This window comes from Telmatherina bonti (assembly GCF_933228915.1).
Source record: "Telmatherina bonti genome assembly, chromosome: 9".
NCBI lineage: Eukaryota > Metazoa > Chordata > Actinopteri > Atheriniformes > Telmatherinidae > Telmatherina > Telmatherina bonti.
In genome coordinates, this window is record NC_136627.1 from 18,643,787 (window position 1) to 18,658,533 (window position 14,747).

At 41.3% G+C, this 14,747-nt stretch overlaps 1 protein-coding gene across 1 annotated transcript in view; it reads left to right on the plus strand.

The window, feature by feature from the left end:
* The window catches only part of hip1 (huntingtin interacting protein 1), a 50,814-nt gene extending 36,654 nt beyond the window's left edge, over window positions 1-14,160 (plus strand). Inside the window, exons 13-31 of the mRNA XM_079246935.1 lie at window positions 496-568; window positions 668-851; window positions 1,166-1,254; window positions 1,394-1,510; window positions 1,588-1,689; window positions 3,393-3,587; window positions 3,691-3,838; window positions 3,937-4,023; window positions 4,169-4,276; window positions 6,222-6,358; window positions 6,448-6,558; window positions 6,690-6,748; window positions 8,716-8,809; window positions 9,029-9,129; window positions 9,458-9,563; window positions 9,709-9,832; window positions 9,957-10,018; window positions 11,345-11,462; window positions 11,937-14,160. Coding sequence (XP_079103061.1) covers window positions 496-568; window positions 668-851; window positions 1,166-1,254; window positions 1,394-1,510; window positions 1,588-1,689; window positions 3,393-3,587; window positions 3,691-3,838; window positions 3,937-4,023; window positions 4,169-4,276; window positions 6,222-6,358; window positions 6,448-6,558; window positions 6,690-6,748; window positions 8,716-8,809; window positions 9,029-9,129; window positions 9,458-9,563; window positions 9,709-9,832; window positions 9,957-10,018; window positions 11,345-11,462; window positions 11,937-11,947 — 2,026 coding nt within the window. The 3' untranslated portion in view covers window positions 11,948-14,160. The remainder of the gene's footprint in view (window positions 1-495; window positions 569-667; window positions 852-1,165; window positions 1,255-1,393; window positions 1,511-1,587; window positions 1,690-3,392; window positions 3,588-3,690; window positions 3,839-3,936; window positions 4,024-4,168; window positions 4,277-6,221; window positions 6,359-6,447; window positions 6,559-6,689; window positions 6,749-8,715; window positions 8,810-9,028; window positions 9,130-9,457; window positions 9,564-9,708; window positions 9,833-9,956; window positions 10,019-11,344; window positions 11,463-11,936) is intronic.
* Window positions 14,161-14,747: the final 587 nt, after the last annotated feature.

Sequence of the window (14,747 nt, forward strand, 5' to 3'; positions counted from 1 at the left end):
TACTGAACCAAGCAGCTTGATGTCACAATTACTGAGAATGGTGGCCTTGTAGCCGCTGAGGCGGGCTTAAGTCTGGAGGATATGTGTAATATGTACTGACAAATAAAGAATTCTTCTTCTTCTTTGTAACTGCTTTTGTGATATTGAGACATAGTAATTGATTGATCTTACCTTTAAAAAAAAAAAAAAAGTGGTTTTAATGTAAGCATGTAAGCCGTTATGTCCAAACATGGTACCAAGTTTCATGTAATTTGGATGAAACACATGAACCATGTTTTTTTCTTTTTCATGGTATCTGTATTTCTTTTTTGCCCTGCCTTGCTGGTCTAGAAAATGTTTGTTCATTTAACATCCGTTCATATTAAGAGCCCACATATAGGTCTTTGGTTTGTTATATTTTGTAGCATATGAAACAGGGTTACGTACGAATCCCCAAAATCTCCAGATAGATGCTCAGTAGTTATGACACTACTGTTTGCGTTTTATGTTTTCCAGAGACCGTTTGATTGAACAGCTAACAAAGGAGATCCGTGCACTGAAGGAGGAGCTGGAGTCTTTCAGACTAGAGGTAAGGACATGCTTCCAAGTTTTACCCTCATTTGGTGTACAGAACAGCCTTGCATCAGTGTGGTTATTCTCTCTTTTTTGCTGTCTTGTCCGCCACCAGAGTGGTCGGTTGTGTCAGGCCCTGAGGGGGCGTGTCAACGAGCTGGAGGCGGAGCTTGCAGAGCAGAGCCACCTGAGGCTGCAGGCTGTTGGAGAGAGCGAGTTCCTGAAGGCAGAGCTGGATGACCTGCGGAGGGTCAGGGAGGACACGGAGAAGGAGCAGCGGAGCCTGACAGAGATCGAGAGTGAGGCAGCATTTTATTTAAAAATGATGGATCCTGTCACAGCACACACACACACACACACACACACACACACATACACACACCAGCAGATGTAACATGCAGGACAAAAGTACTGTTGCATGAGTTGGCTCTTTTTTTTCTTTATGGTTTACATGTTAAAATTGCATCCTTATAAATCAAAGTGATCTTAGTTTTTGAATCAGAAGAAAAAAACTAAAAGTTTTTAGCAAACAGCTGGAAGACCTTTGTTGGTTTCCTCATCAGATCTCACACCGATGATGTTTGTTCACCTGCTGTGTTTGTTGGTTTACCAGAAAAAGCTCAGGCCAACGAGCAGCGCTACACCAAACTGAAGGAGAAGTACACAGAGCTGGTTCAGAGCCATGCAGACCTGTTGAGGAAGGTGAGGACACATCATACCTCTGCTTACATGCTATTCTCCTTCTGTTCTTTTCATTCCCCCCCCGAGCAGAGGATTGGAGCTCTGTCCTGATTATTTTGGTGTTATTTGTTTTGGTTTTTTTTCATGTTTCTGTGTGCAGAACGCAGAGGTGACCCGGCAGATGACTGTAGCCCGAGCAGCCCAGGATGAAGTGGAGGAAGTGAGAAAAGAGATGCAAGAGAAGGTGAAAGCTGCACAGGAAGCTGCTGACACACAGGTGAGGAATGACGTACATGTCATCAGCTTTTGTTTTGTGAGCTTTCTAAATGAAGATTCATGACTTTTCTTGTTCAGGAGAGGGAACAGGTAGAGCAGCTTCAGGAGCTCCAAAATGAGCTGATGTCCACCCGGGCAGAGTTGGACTCCCTGAAGACCACCATGGCATCAACCCAACAGGTCACTCTTCAAAGCACTTTAATATTTTTTAATCACTTTTTATGAACATTTAAAGTCTCAAACCTGAAAATGCCCCAGTTTTCATTAATCTGAAGAAGCATCAGCTGCTGCAAGTGGGAACAGAAAGATTAATGACATACATTTTTCCACCTGACTAATAGACCCGGTTGATCCTAATGGAATAATTCAGTCTGGAGGAGCTCTAAAAATGGACTGCTAGAGTTTGCAGTCGTCATCATTCAAAAATCTCATTCACACCCACTTTTGCAGCATCATTCTTGTGAGTCTGCTATTTTTTTTTTTAGGTTTTTTTTTCTCTACTTTTTGGCACACAAAGAAGGTTGAACATGTCCTGGATCAGGTAGATTTTTACAAGGCTTACCTGCAGCGTTCAGAACAGGAAGGAAGAAATCTTTACTATTAGAAGTGACACCGAAGTAGCAGAAGTTAACCTTTCTTGAACTTCTGTCGATGAACGTATGCTTGAAATAACGCTTTTCCATTTCTGCTACGGTCATTCTTTATCAATCTAAAAATCTCAGTCTGGCATGCCTTCGTTTAGTTGTTAAAACTTTGTCTTCTGACAGAATTGATGCTAAAACGTTACAATGCTGTTTATGATCGATTGAGTGGTGTTACAAACTCTTAGTTTTATCATCACTCCACAAGTTAGGACCTGAAGTTGCCAAATTGATGTCTGCGGCAGACAACAAAAAGCATTTATTTAAGAAAAATGAGAGAAAAAAGCTATTTGAAAACCCAGAATCAGGGAAATCTCCTCCAAGCAGCTGCTGATGTAAACACAGTTTTTTGGTCCCTCTTAGAGAAGCTTGCAGTTATCGGCTCTTAGATGCTTCTGTCCTGACAAAATGATGAAGAGTATTTATGAATGGATTTCTTAATTAGTTTTTGTGTTGGACTCATAAAGTTACCCTCACAATCCTTTCTAACTTGACTGATTTTCCCTCTTTCCATTCACTGTCAGATGTTTTCCCATATACAAGCAATTCCTCGTACCAACTGTGTGTCTCCCAGCCTCCCACTCTTGATGTCCTAGTTTTGTAGTTGTCACCTTTCTGTCTTCCTCAATCTCTCTCTAATTCCCTGCAGTGTTTCATAGTGTCTCCTTGCTCTTGTCATGTGTCTTCAGTTCCCAGTTTTTACGGACTCTATTCATAAAAACAGCATTAACTTCTCTTTCTTGCTTGTATCTTTTTTTCTGTTGGACCTGCTGACACTCAGACTGTAAGTCTTTTAGCATTTTTTTTAAATTCACACACTTGATTGCATAAAAGCAGAAAGGTTAATAGTTAAAGGCCCTGAATTTCTTCATTTTGCTTTCATATAAGGTAAGAAGGATGTGTTGTAACTACACAACTGCTGTAATTCCTCACCCCTGTGTTTCTCCATACTTGCACAACCACAACTTCCTAATTTGCCTTTTAAAATTGACCTCAACCCAAGCCTCTCTGGAGACTCTACAGCTCTCTTCAAGTTTAAACTTTGCGAATCTTGCCATAATCAGTGGCTAAAGATAAACTCTTTCATATTATGAGGTCAGAGCGCTTGCATCTCACCACGCCCTGACACGTCCTGGCAGCAATGTGTTATCTGACCACGTTCTTCTCAGAGTCATTCTTCTTTGCTGTCATTTGCTGTCTTTTTTTAAAAAAAATTCAACCATCTTTTGTTCCTTGACGCAGTCGAGCGAAGTGCTCAGCTCTCAGCTGGCCTCCCTGGAGTCTGAGAAAGCTGAGCTGGTGCAGAATTTGTCAAAGGTGGAGGCTGAGCTGGCGACCCAGGGACAGGAGCTGCAACGCGTCCAAAGCTCTCTGGCGACTGAGAGGGAAAGTGGGGTGAAGGCAGCCGAAGCCCTCCAGAATCAGCTCAATGAGAAGGTGAAACGTTGTCTTAACTACTTTAGTACGCCATCGCAGGTAAAAGAGATGAACAAGTCGGGTGTGTGCAGTGGCTTTTAAGTGAGCACGTTGTCCTCCACAGGAGAGCAGGGAGCAGGCGCTGGAGAGCCAGCTAGTGGCGGCTCGTTGGTCCAGTCTGCAGGGCACGTTGGAGGAGGCAGAGAAGATCATACAGGACTCACTGGCTCAGATAGACAACCCGGCACACATCAGCTGCACCAGCTCCGCGGGTCAGACGTTGATTCTAAAAACAGCACGTCTGCACCTGTTAGCGCCATGCGTGCTACCCTTTATGATCACATTCTCACACTTCTTTCCATTTCTGCAGATTATCTTGCATCAAGATGCCAAGCCTCTTTAGACTGTGTAGGCCGATTACATCATGCCAGAGAAGCCTTTTTGGCTGACAACACAGGTGAGGCACAAGTAGGAAATGCATTTATGCTAAATGGTGGTAAGTCTTTTCTGAATGTTTCCACTTCTGTTATGTAGACCTGAAAAGGGAAATCCATACAAGTTTGGTTTATTTTTAATACTTTGGCATGTTTTGGTTCGTACAGGTGTGTCAGAGCTAGTGCGAGTGGTGACTCAGTGTGGCCACCTGGTGGGCGACACCATCGTTCAGGGTAGTGCCACCTCCCACATGGTGCCTGTGGAGCAGGCTGATGGTAAGTCTGTGTGGCGCAAACAGAGATGTATCCAGACATTCATCTTTGGTTGAGTCAGACATGTGCATGTCCGGACATGTCTGAGTAGCCATCCTGATGTGCTGCGTGTCTTCTGTAAGTCCTTCAGTGGAAAGAATGAAGAGTGACGTTTTTAAGCTTTGTAATGAAAAGCTCCATCGATTACTTTGCAGCATTGCAAAGATACGGCACCAGAATATAGTGGAGATTAATACACAAAAGGGACTTTGAAAATTAATTTTTGTCCGAAACACAAACACAAGTTGGCATTTTAGTTAAAATAAACAGGCTGCAGAGCACCAAACACAGTGGATAATATTACACGTGTTAGTGTTGGGAAAGTTCCCAGGAAGAGTGTGTGCAACAGAGCGCGGGGCGTTGTGGCTGAGCGACCTGCACAGAGGGACACGCTATGGTGGAAAAACACTTCAGTATCTATAGAAACACAAATCAATGCAATCTCAGTTCAGAGCATTTATCTATTGTTTGGGAAACATCACCTGTGGGGGAACATGGTGTATTTCTTAATGGCAGCCAATAACATGAAATCTGTCATTCCTGCCGGGCCAGTTTTTCCACTCAATTACTTTGAAATGATCTTTGTAAAGGTTTATGGGAAAGTTGCTCCTGTGCACATTAGCAGAGTGCCACCTCTCTCATTTGAGTCAACAAACTGAATTCCTTCTGTAATTGCGCTCTGTGTGATGGTGAAACTAGTCAGCTGTTTTAAACAAGTAGGTTTTTATCGCCTCTGCCGAGGTCTGTCCGCCCTTCTGCCTGCCAGCAGCATAACTCAAAAAGTTATGAACGTATTATGATGAAATTTTCAGAAAATGGAATAAGGTAGATATGATTAGATTTCAGGGGTGATCCAGATCACTGCCTGGAAACAGGATTTATTTTAAAGGATTCTTTTTTTATGGACAGAAAGAAATCATTTTGTTATTCAAGGTTTTAATGCAAAAATATTACCCAAAGTCATAGTCGACTTGAAAAAACAATGGCTTAGCAAAGGTCTGCACTCTCTACACTTCTAGTTTATTCATGTAATATACAGTTTATATTACTGATCTGTTATTTATTTGACATTTTTGGTTGTTTTGGTCAGTTTTTGCCACCATTTAACAAGCATTTGCATGTAATGTCATTTGATTTTATGTTAATATAATCTGCCATTCAGGCATGATTTTGTCTTTTCTTTTGTTTGTTTTATCAGGCTTATTAAGTCTGTTGTATGGTTGTCTTCATTCCCTAATTATTATATGCATGAAAGTACTCAGAAAGAGTTAGTAATTATCGGTTGAGTCAGACCATACTGTTGATCTAAACGTCGTGCCGGACCAGAAATAGCCTTCAGTTATGTTTGCAGCAGCCAAAACATCCAGGGAGAGAAGAAAGTTTCTGACTTCACACACAAGTAATGTTTTTTGTTCTCTTTAAAAATGGCGAGTCTAAACATGCCTGAATGTAATGGAACGTTGGCCAGAAGCCACGTGACTGCAACGAAAACAAACACATAAAAGTGAATCTGGGACCTGCAGCCAAGACTGTGCATCAAAGGAGGGTTCTTCATGGTTTTCTTGCACATTTCTGAACTATTTAACCGCAGCAGGTATGAGTTTGTCAACACCGTGTTGAACATCAGCTGCATCTGCATCAGCTGCACAAAAACAAGCTGCTGAGGGAGTTGTTAGTTGACAAAGTGCCTGCAGGGAAGCAGCTGCAGGCATCTATGCCACCTTTACTTGTTAGCATGCATGGATTAGTCAGTTTGATGTTTTTATAAAAAGCAGTGTAACCATCACCACCCACCCTGCCATACAGCATCATGTTGGGATGTATGTTGGTCTTTTTCTGTAGGTGCGTTTCATATGAAGTTATTTGGGTGACACTAATGTATCCATCCTCCACGTCTTTGTCCTGTCAGCCTTGTCAGAGAGTGTGAAATCTTGCGGGGCAGAAGCTCTGGCTCTGCTCGGGCAGATGAAGCAGCAAGACAGTCTGGTTGCAGCAGACGACGGCAAGCTGAAGGCGGCTCTGGAGGCCATTCTGGCCACCGCAGAGGTCTTTATTTCATATTGTTATTAATATAAGACATCACTTTGGTGTTTGACTTGTCCAGCAAACATCATCTCGTGCCTTTATGATTCCAGAAACTGCGCCCCCGGGGTTTAGAGCTGCAGCAAGGGGAACTGGGCGATCTCGTGGAGCAGGAAATGGCTGCCACTTCTGCTGCCGTGGAGTCAGCAGCTTCCAGGATAGAGGTGACTTTCTGGATCTGTGTGTGTTTAGCTGTGGTCCTAAGAGAACAGCAGATAGATAGATAAGATCAGAGCAGTGTTAACTTCAAAGTGTCTCTTTATTTTCTCCCCCATGCTTTTGAACGCCCCGACAGGAAATGCTGAACAAGTCTCGAGCAGTTGATACAGGAATCAAGATGGAGGTCAACGAGAGGTAAGACTCAAATTAGAGCCGTGTGAGGAGCCGTAGGGAATCACTTTTCCTCTGTAACACTCGTATAATTGTTGGAGCAGAAACACCAGACTGAATTCCAAGCACAAGATGATGGTGTATCCTCTGTTAGAAGTAACCCGAGTTTCTTTCTTGAACATTATTTCAGTTAATGTTTCATTAACAAATGTGTCATTTCACTGACCAGTTTTAGGTCTGGCCCATTTGGAGTTAAAAGAGATGCTAAAGCAGGATACACTTGAATGAGAATATCATTTTTTATTAACAAATCTTGACTGGCGATCAGCTCCTTCCCCTTCATGTCCACATAGAAAAGGGAAGATGATGAAGGTTAAAATGCTCGAACTTTGAACTAATAATCACAAACCATTACGATGCATGTTTGTGACTTGTACATTTGAAAACTTCTTAGTTTGAATTGTATTAATCTACAATTACAAATCATTTTTTGTATGTATTTTGAAGAGATGTTTGGTGAAAAGTTTATTCTAATGTTTATTTCTAATTTTATCTGTCATAAAAAGACAAAGATGTAAATTTGCTTCTTTCTGTTCAGCATCAGTTGCTGATCTCAGCATCATCAAAGGGATTTTTTTTTTTTTTACCTGATTAAACTTCAGCTCGGGGTCACGGCCTGAGTTTCTGAGTCACACTTTGTCAGTATTCAAATAACTATCTCAAATAAGCAACTAAGGAAGCAGATTAATTTCCCTTCTTGTTTCACTTCATCGTGTCGTGCTGCTTCCCTGTCAGTTTCTATTTTGTTGAAGTGGATTTCCCACCACAAACTTGCTAAAACTCATGTGGCAGGAAAACGTTTCAAGCCCAAACTCAGCCGGCAGCTCATGCTCTGTGTTCAAGATAGAGAACGCCATAAGAAGAGCAGACCCCTGAACATTGTCTGTCATCTGCAGACGGATGGACAGCTACCAGAAACTAATAATTAGGTGCATCATGTTTGTTGTTCCCTTGCGTAAACGGACAACTGTGCAAATCTTTCTGCTTGAACAAACATGGTTTGGTTGCCCCAGGCCAGTGGACAGTGACTTATGCCAAGCCCTGTTCCAGACAACAGCAATATTTTGGATATCCTGGATATGAATGAGCTTAAAGACTGAGCAATATGATTTGAACTAGGTCTGCTGAACAGATTCACCCTCATTACCCTGACAAGGACGTCACATTTTCCTAAAATAGCAATAGAGTCGACCCACAAACAAGCTCTTCCTCTATGTGTGTCTTTGTCATGCCCTTTCTCCTCTTTAAAGCACTTGATTGTATATTTTGTGAGAAAAACTTTGCTTTGAGTAGAGAAATGAAAGTCGGGGGAACTAATTTGTCTGTTATAAATGAGCAAATCTGCAAGCCACATCAGTTTCCTAAGATTACTTTTAGAGACAGGGATGCACGGAGTGGCCATGTGCAAAGAATTTAATCAATTTGGCCACAAAGCTTGTGTAAACCGAAGGCGGTGTAGCATGTAATGTTCTGTAATTACATTCTTGACATGAGTTTTATCACTGATCTTTGATTTCAGTGTTTGAACGTTTGTAATCCAGTTAAAACTGTGTCTCATCTCCCTCTGTGACTTAATTATTAATAACAAAAAGCAAACTTGTTTGCTCAGTGTCTGCTGCACTATTGCTCTGGGAGACGGTTAAGAAAACAACTACTGCAGCTACAGAAGTGACCTGTGAAAATTACTAGGTCAGCGGTGCATCAGTCAAGCATGAACTCCACTATGAGGGGGAAAAAAGCTACTTCATTCTGAGACACGTGCTTCTAAATGATGATATGCTTTAACGGCACGCTTCACAGACTCAACAGACCGGGCTAGATCAAGCTGGAAGATATCTGTGTGACGGTCCAGTCCTGTGAAGCGGAGGTACCACTGCTGCATGAGCTGTAGTTGCAGAATGTTAGTGTTTGTGCTCTGTCGCCCCCTGCAGGATTTTGGCTTCCTGCACCGAGCTGATGCAGGCGATCAAGGAGCTCATTTTGTCTTCCAAGGATCTGCAAAGGGACATTGTGGAGAGTGGGAGGGTGAGCAATGCAGCACTTAAGAAAACTGACTTGAAATCAGGGTGTGATTATTGTCAGACTTGCAATTATTTCTGTAAGTTTAACATTGACTTCCTGCAAACTGTGGAAAAGGCTGATTTCTTTCTGTGGTGAAGAAGACTAAATATGGCCATGCCTGTGCTCATATCATAACGCACAATGTGGTCTGTATGTCGTAAAATCTGCTCTTATGTCCACCAGGGGGCAGCCTCCATGAAGGAGTTTTATGCCAAGAACTCCCGCTGGACAGAGGGCTTGATCTCTGCCTCGAAAGCAGTCGGATGGGGTGCCACGGTCATGGTGTAAGCATGAAAATACTTCCAACTAGAGCAAAAAAAAAAAAGAATTTCAGACAGTAAATCTAATCCAGAGATGTCCAGCTCCGGTCCTCCAGGTTTTCCTCGTATCCCTGCTTCAAAACACCTGACTTAAATGAATCAGTCATTGTGCTGAACTTCATTGGCTGTTGAGTCCATTTAAAGAAAGTCAGGTGTGTTGGAGCAGACATACATCAAAAACATGCAGGACAGTGGCCCTTGAGGACTAACTCTGGACCCCCTGAGTTAATCAATGTTCTTCCTATGTTTTGATCTAAGTGGTCCAAGCTTCAACTCATGTCCGTTGTTGCAGTGATGCTGCTGACCTGGTGGTGCAGGGCAAAGGGAAGTTTGAGGAACTGATGGTGTGCTCACATGAAATCGCTGCTAGCACAGCACAGTTGGTGGCCGCTTCCAAGGTGAGAAAATGTTTACTCTGTTTCTCTCCTATAAACGCTGGGAGTTTTCTGTCTTTGCTGGACTAACACTGTTTAAGCAGTTGAAGCATATTAAGCAACAGCCTGTGCTGCAGATCGCATTAACAGCGCCGTTCTCCTTCTTCAGGTAAAAGCAGACAAAGACAGCACCAACTTGCATCGTCTGCAGCAGGCATCTCGGGGTGTCACACAGGCCACCGCTGCTGTCGTGGCCTCCACAAAGTCTGGGAAGTCCCAGATTGAAGATACAGGTGAGCAACATTCGGATATTTCATAGTTTTGTTTACATGTAGCTTTGATTTTTTTGGGGGGGGGGGTGTGACAAGGTCATGGGAAAAAGTAAAAAGGTTTGATTGGGAACTCTTTGTTTTCTAGAAACGATGGACTTCTCCAGCATGACTCTCACCCAGATCAAACGACAAGAGATGGACGCACAGGTAAATGGCAGAGAAGGATCCTGAGAAAAAAACATCTACAAAAACCCACATAGTGTGTCTTAAACGTGATTTTATTTAAATTGAGACTAATTGAAGAGGAACTTCCACAAGGTACCCACTATCGTACTTAGCTCAGAACATTTTGATTGTGCAAACTCTCCTGCTTTACAGTGAAGGTATATTGTTTTCCATCTTGTGAAAAGCTGAACTTCGCCCTCATACGGGCACTGAACCGTGTGTTGCGGCTCTGTTTCGCCCACACTGAAGGGAAAACACAGGAGGCTTGGACCTTCTCACACACAGATGCTTCATTGTTGTAAAAGCACAGAGAGCTCCTGTTTAAAGATCTCTTGTTTCCTTTTTTATTTTCAATCAAACCTGTGTGAACGATGATTTTAACAGGGTTTTTTTTCCCAAATATTTTTATTGATTTTCAATTTTTATAAACATACAAAGAAAACAACACCTATAACAAAACTCCTCACATTCACATACACACACACAGACATAACCATAGCATGCACCTTTTATGCAGACAATATTAGGTTGTAGAGTGATGGCATCATATCTCTACCTCCAGGTTCAATAAAGTTCAAGTGTCTAATGTAAAATTAATACCTCAATTATTAACTTTCAAATTTAAATTCACCAAGGAAACTAAAGTTGTTATCTCTACTATCTCTTCTGTGAAGTTTAAGAGAGGTTAGAACCTGGAAGTAGTTATGCATTTACATATGACATCACACTCAGCAGCCAAAAAAACATTCTCAAGGTCAAATTAATAAAAATAAATAAATGTTTTCACAATTTACATCCGTTTCACCTGTCTTCCTGATGTTAATATGGTCATATATGGCCCCTATAATTGCACACATTTTTCTAGTTTACCTTTGGAAATATAAGTCAGTCTGTCCAGTCCAGTATTTTCTGAAAGTTCTCTTTCCCATTGTGTAATTAAGGGTGACTCCATATTCTTCCAATTTAAAGCAATGACCCTCCTGGCATGCAACAATCCAAAATCCAGCAGATGAATTCATTTTTTAGTCTGTGGAAAATTTTCTGGATATATTCCCAGTATACAAAGTCTGGCACATAATGGCATTTTGATTCCAAATATTTCAGACAAACACTTTAAAATGCTTTCCCAAAACCTTTGTATGTCCGGGCATTCCCATGGACAATGGATGAGCGCTCCTTTATATTTTAACAGGGTTACAGGAAGCTTTCATAGAGGTGGAAAAGAAATATCTGTGAGGATGAACGGGAAGGTCTGTTCAGTTTCCCCCCATTTCCATGATTTGTAAACGCGTCTTGTGTTTTCTCCAGGTCCTGGTTCTGGAGCTGGAGACTCGTCTGCAGAAGGAGCGGGAGCGTCTCGGCGAGTTGAGGAAGAAGCATTACGAACTAGCCGGCGTAGCAGAGGGATGGGGCGAGGAAGAGGAAGGTGAGGGAAAAACGCCACCCTGGTTGCAATAAATACACTTTAAACTATTAAAGTTTAAAGTGTAAACTTTTTTAAGGTGGAGATTGTAAGATTTTCAATATTTTCAAAATAAATTAACTAAAAAGTAACTACAATCATAATTAGTTTTTTTAAAACATGTAGGTTCCAGTCTGTCCATATTTGATGTGTTATTAAATTACAAGTTTAATTAATGACAAAGACCCTTCCTAAATGTTTGCCTACCAGTAAAAAAAAAAAAAAAAAGTGCTTTTTGTCATTTGTCATTATTTAAACTTGTAATTTAATAACGCATCAAATATGGACAGACTGCAACCTACATGTTAAAAAAAACTTATCTAATTATGATTGTAGTTATTTTATTAGTTAATTTATTTTGAAAATATTGAAAATCTTACATACTCCACCTTTAAAGCAAAAACACTTTGATGTTTTTCTCTTCTGCTTCATCCACAGGCACTGGGTGAGATGTGCCACACCCCTGTCGTACCCCTCGACCATCACAAGACCGGCTCCTGTCTGCCTCTTCCTATTTATAGAAACCATTTTCCATCACACCTTTATTTTCTTTTGTTTATCTAAGCCAAAATGAAAAGGTGCTTCTTTTCCAACCCTGCGTCTCCACACGTCTGCACGCTTTCCACACAAAGCCCCCGCACCAAGGGCTCGGCGACAGGCGCCAGCGGAGGGAGGAACAAACGGAGAAGAGCGAAAGAAAACACACATCCTGACTTTCCAGCCGCAGAACCCCGTTGCTTCTCCTCCAGAGCTGCGCTGGTGAACAGCACCAGTGAAGTCTATCCGTTGTGCCAAGTATTTATTATCTCTCTCGCTTGTTTGGGTTTTGTCTATAATGACGGCGCCCTCATCAAGGAGTCAAGAAACTTCATGTCTCGGTATCATATCGGTGGCGTGCATCTTTTATCTTCTACGTCCTGAGCTCCTGAAGTTGCGGGAGCTCTGTCCATCAGTGGAGTTTCACACCCGCCGGCTCCTGACTTCCTTCCTATTCTTTTCTCACTGTGAGTTATCACCTGATGAAGTCCGTACGGCTTCGCGGGCTGGTTAACTGGACTTTCTGCCTTTCACGTCCTCGCCATTGTAACGACGGTGACTGTTAACTTATGCGACCTCCCCCCTCCTCCTTTTGGGTTTTCACATGGAAACTTTTTTTAACGTCTCCAAACAGTTTTTGGCCTCTGTGAGCTTTTCGGTTGCCGACTACCTCGTCACACTGAACGAGGTAGTTTCTCAAACACTAACATGAGCTTACTTTTTATGATTTCCTCCTTTTTTTTTTTTTTTTTTTGTCTCTTTTTGTCTTTTTCTAAAACGGTTAATTTATGGAACAGGGTAGAGGGAGAGGCAACCCCTTTCAGCTGTTCAGTGAAGTGAAAACCTTTTTACTGATGTATTTGTTTCTAGTTGTGATCCGCTGTACGTTTCTGGAGATCTCGCCGCTCACGGTGAGGACGACACATAACATCTGCACAAGAAGCAAACGAATACCTTGTTCTGTTTTAGTTCACTAATTTTTTTAATCATACTGAGCATTGAAGGCACTTCCACTGAACAAACCTTTATTGAAGAATCGAACAGGATTTACTCTGTTTATCGGCTGATCTTAGTATTTTGGTATGCCATACTCAGACTGCAGTGTTCTCAGTAGTTTCCCTAAGACCAGGTAGCTGTGTGTAAAAAAAAAAGATGGCCTTCTACTGTTGGAAGTAATGTTTTACTTTCTTTTTAATCTCACATTGGTGTCTGCATCTTTTAAAGTAAACACTGATTGAGTTTTCACGATACAAAAAGGGTGCACATGATCCATCATCAAAGTAGTCATTTCTTCCTGAGGAGGTTATTTAACTGAAAAATCCTGCTGAGACCAACTTTAAATGACTTTTGAGCTTGCTTCCGGTGGACCCTGTGTGCCGCTCATGCCTTTTTTGTGGAAGCCGTGAGATGAGCAGCCGTTTGTTTTCAAGCCAACACCATTCACCTTTTTCCTGTTTTTACAATGCCGATCATGATTTTGTGTCTTAACATACTCGGTTTTGATGCTCCGCTTCAGTCGTGTATCTAAAAAGTTGTGATGTTGGGTTTTTAACTGATGCTGTTCACTTAGTTTATTCAATATTTCTTCCAAAAAGAAAAGAAGAAATGGACTTTGGAGCAAGACGGTTTAATTTTTTTTTCCATTTCACATCATCATTCTGCTGCTTCTACCAGGTTTTTAGAACGGACATGCCATACTGTTAACTCCAGGTATTTGTATTTGACAACAGTTTCCACTGTTATCACTCTTCCTCCACACTTGGACAAACTGATAATTTCATTAGAGATTGTAATATTAAACAAAAAATACTATATAAGTGAGCATCTACTTTCAGTGGTATGTTAAGTGTCTTGAATGATGAATCGAACGCACCTTGAATGATGTTTGGTTTCCTTTTTTTCCCTTTAAAAAAAAAAAAAAAAAATCCTTATTAACCTTTCTTTGTCTCTTTTGGGTTTGTGTCTGTAGTTTTACCAGCTCAGCCAGCCTTTCAAACTGCCTCACACTGTAGAAACAAATACTCACATAGCAACATTGAAATATGTCTTTGTATGATATACTAAAACTATGTTGGTGGGTTTGTTTTTATTTTTCCAGTTTTTGAAATAAATATTTCAACTCATTAATACAGACTGAAGCGTGACTGTGGTTTGTGTTGTTTTCTGTGCGTATTGACGGCGCTGGCGACGTCGGGCAGTCGTGGAAGTGGGAAGCTATTTGCGGATCAGTAAACTGAGTGGTGTTACATTTCTGCTATTTCAGCTGCTGTTTTTACTCTGAAGATTATTCCTGGAAAGAGGTGATTTTTTTTTTTTTTTTATATCAGTCACTGATTAATTGCATCAGTCATTACTGTAATAAAATCTTTTCCTGCAGGTGGTGATAAAGGTGAGAAAATAACTATTTCCAGAAGATGAGTATTTGTTTGAAGAGGATATGAAGTGGGAATATGGCATAAAAAAAAACACAAAAAGATGAGCAGCTAAACAGGTTGCATGTTGAATCTTGTGTTTTCTGAAGTTTTCAGGGAGTTTTGTATTAATATCTAGTCTAATGGGTTTTTGTCCACGAGGTCGGGAAAAGATTAGCCATTATTCTCATATGTATTGATTTGAAAAGAGATCATCCTCTCAGAGAGGAAAGGGCTTCCATCACTGTCAACCTTGGGATTTTTCTATTTTCTGTCACTCATCTGTAAACCACCGCCCACA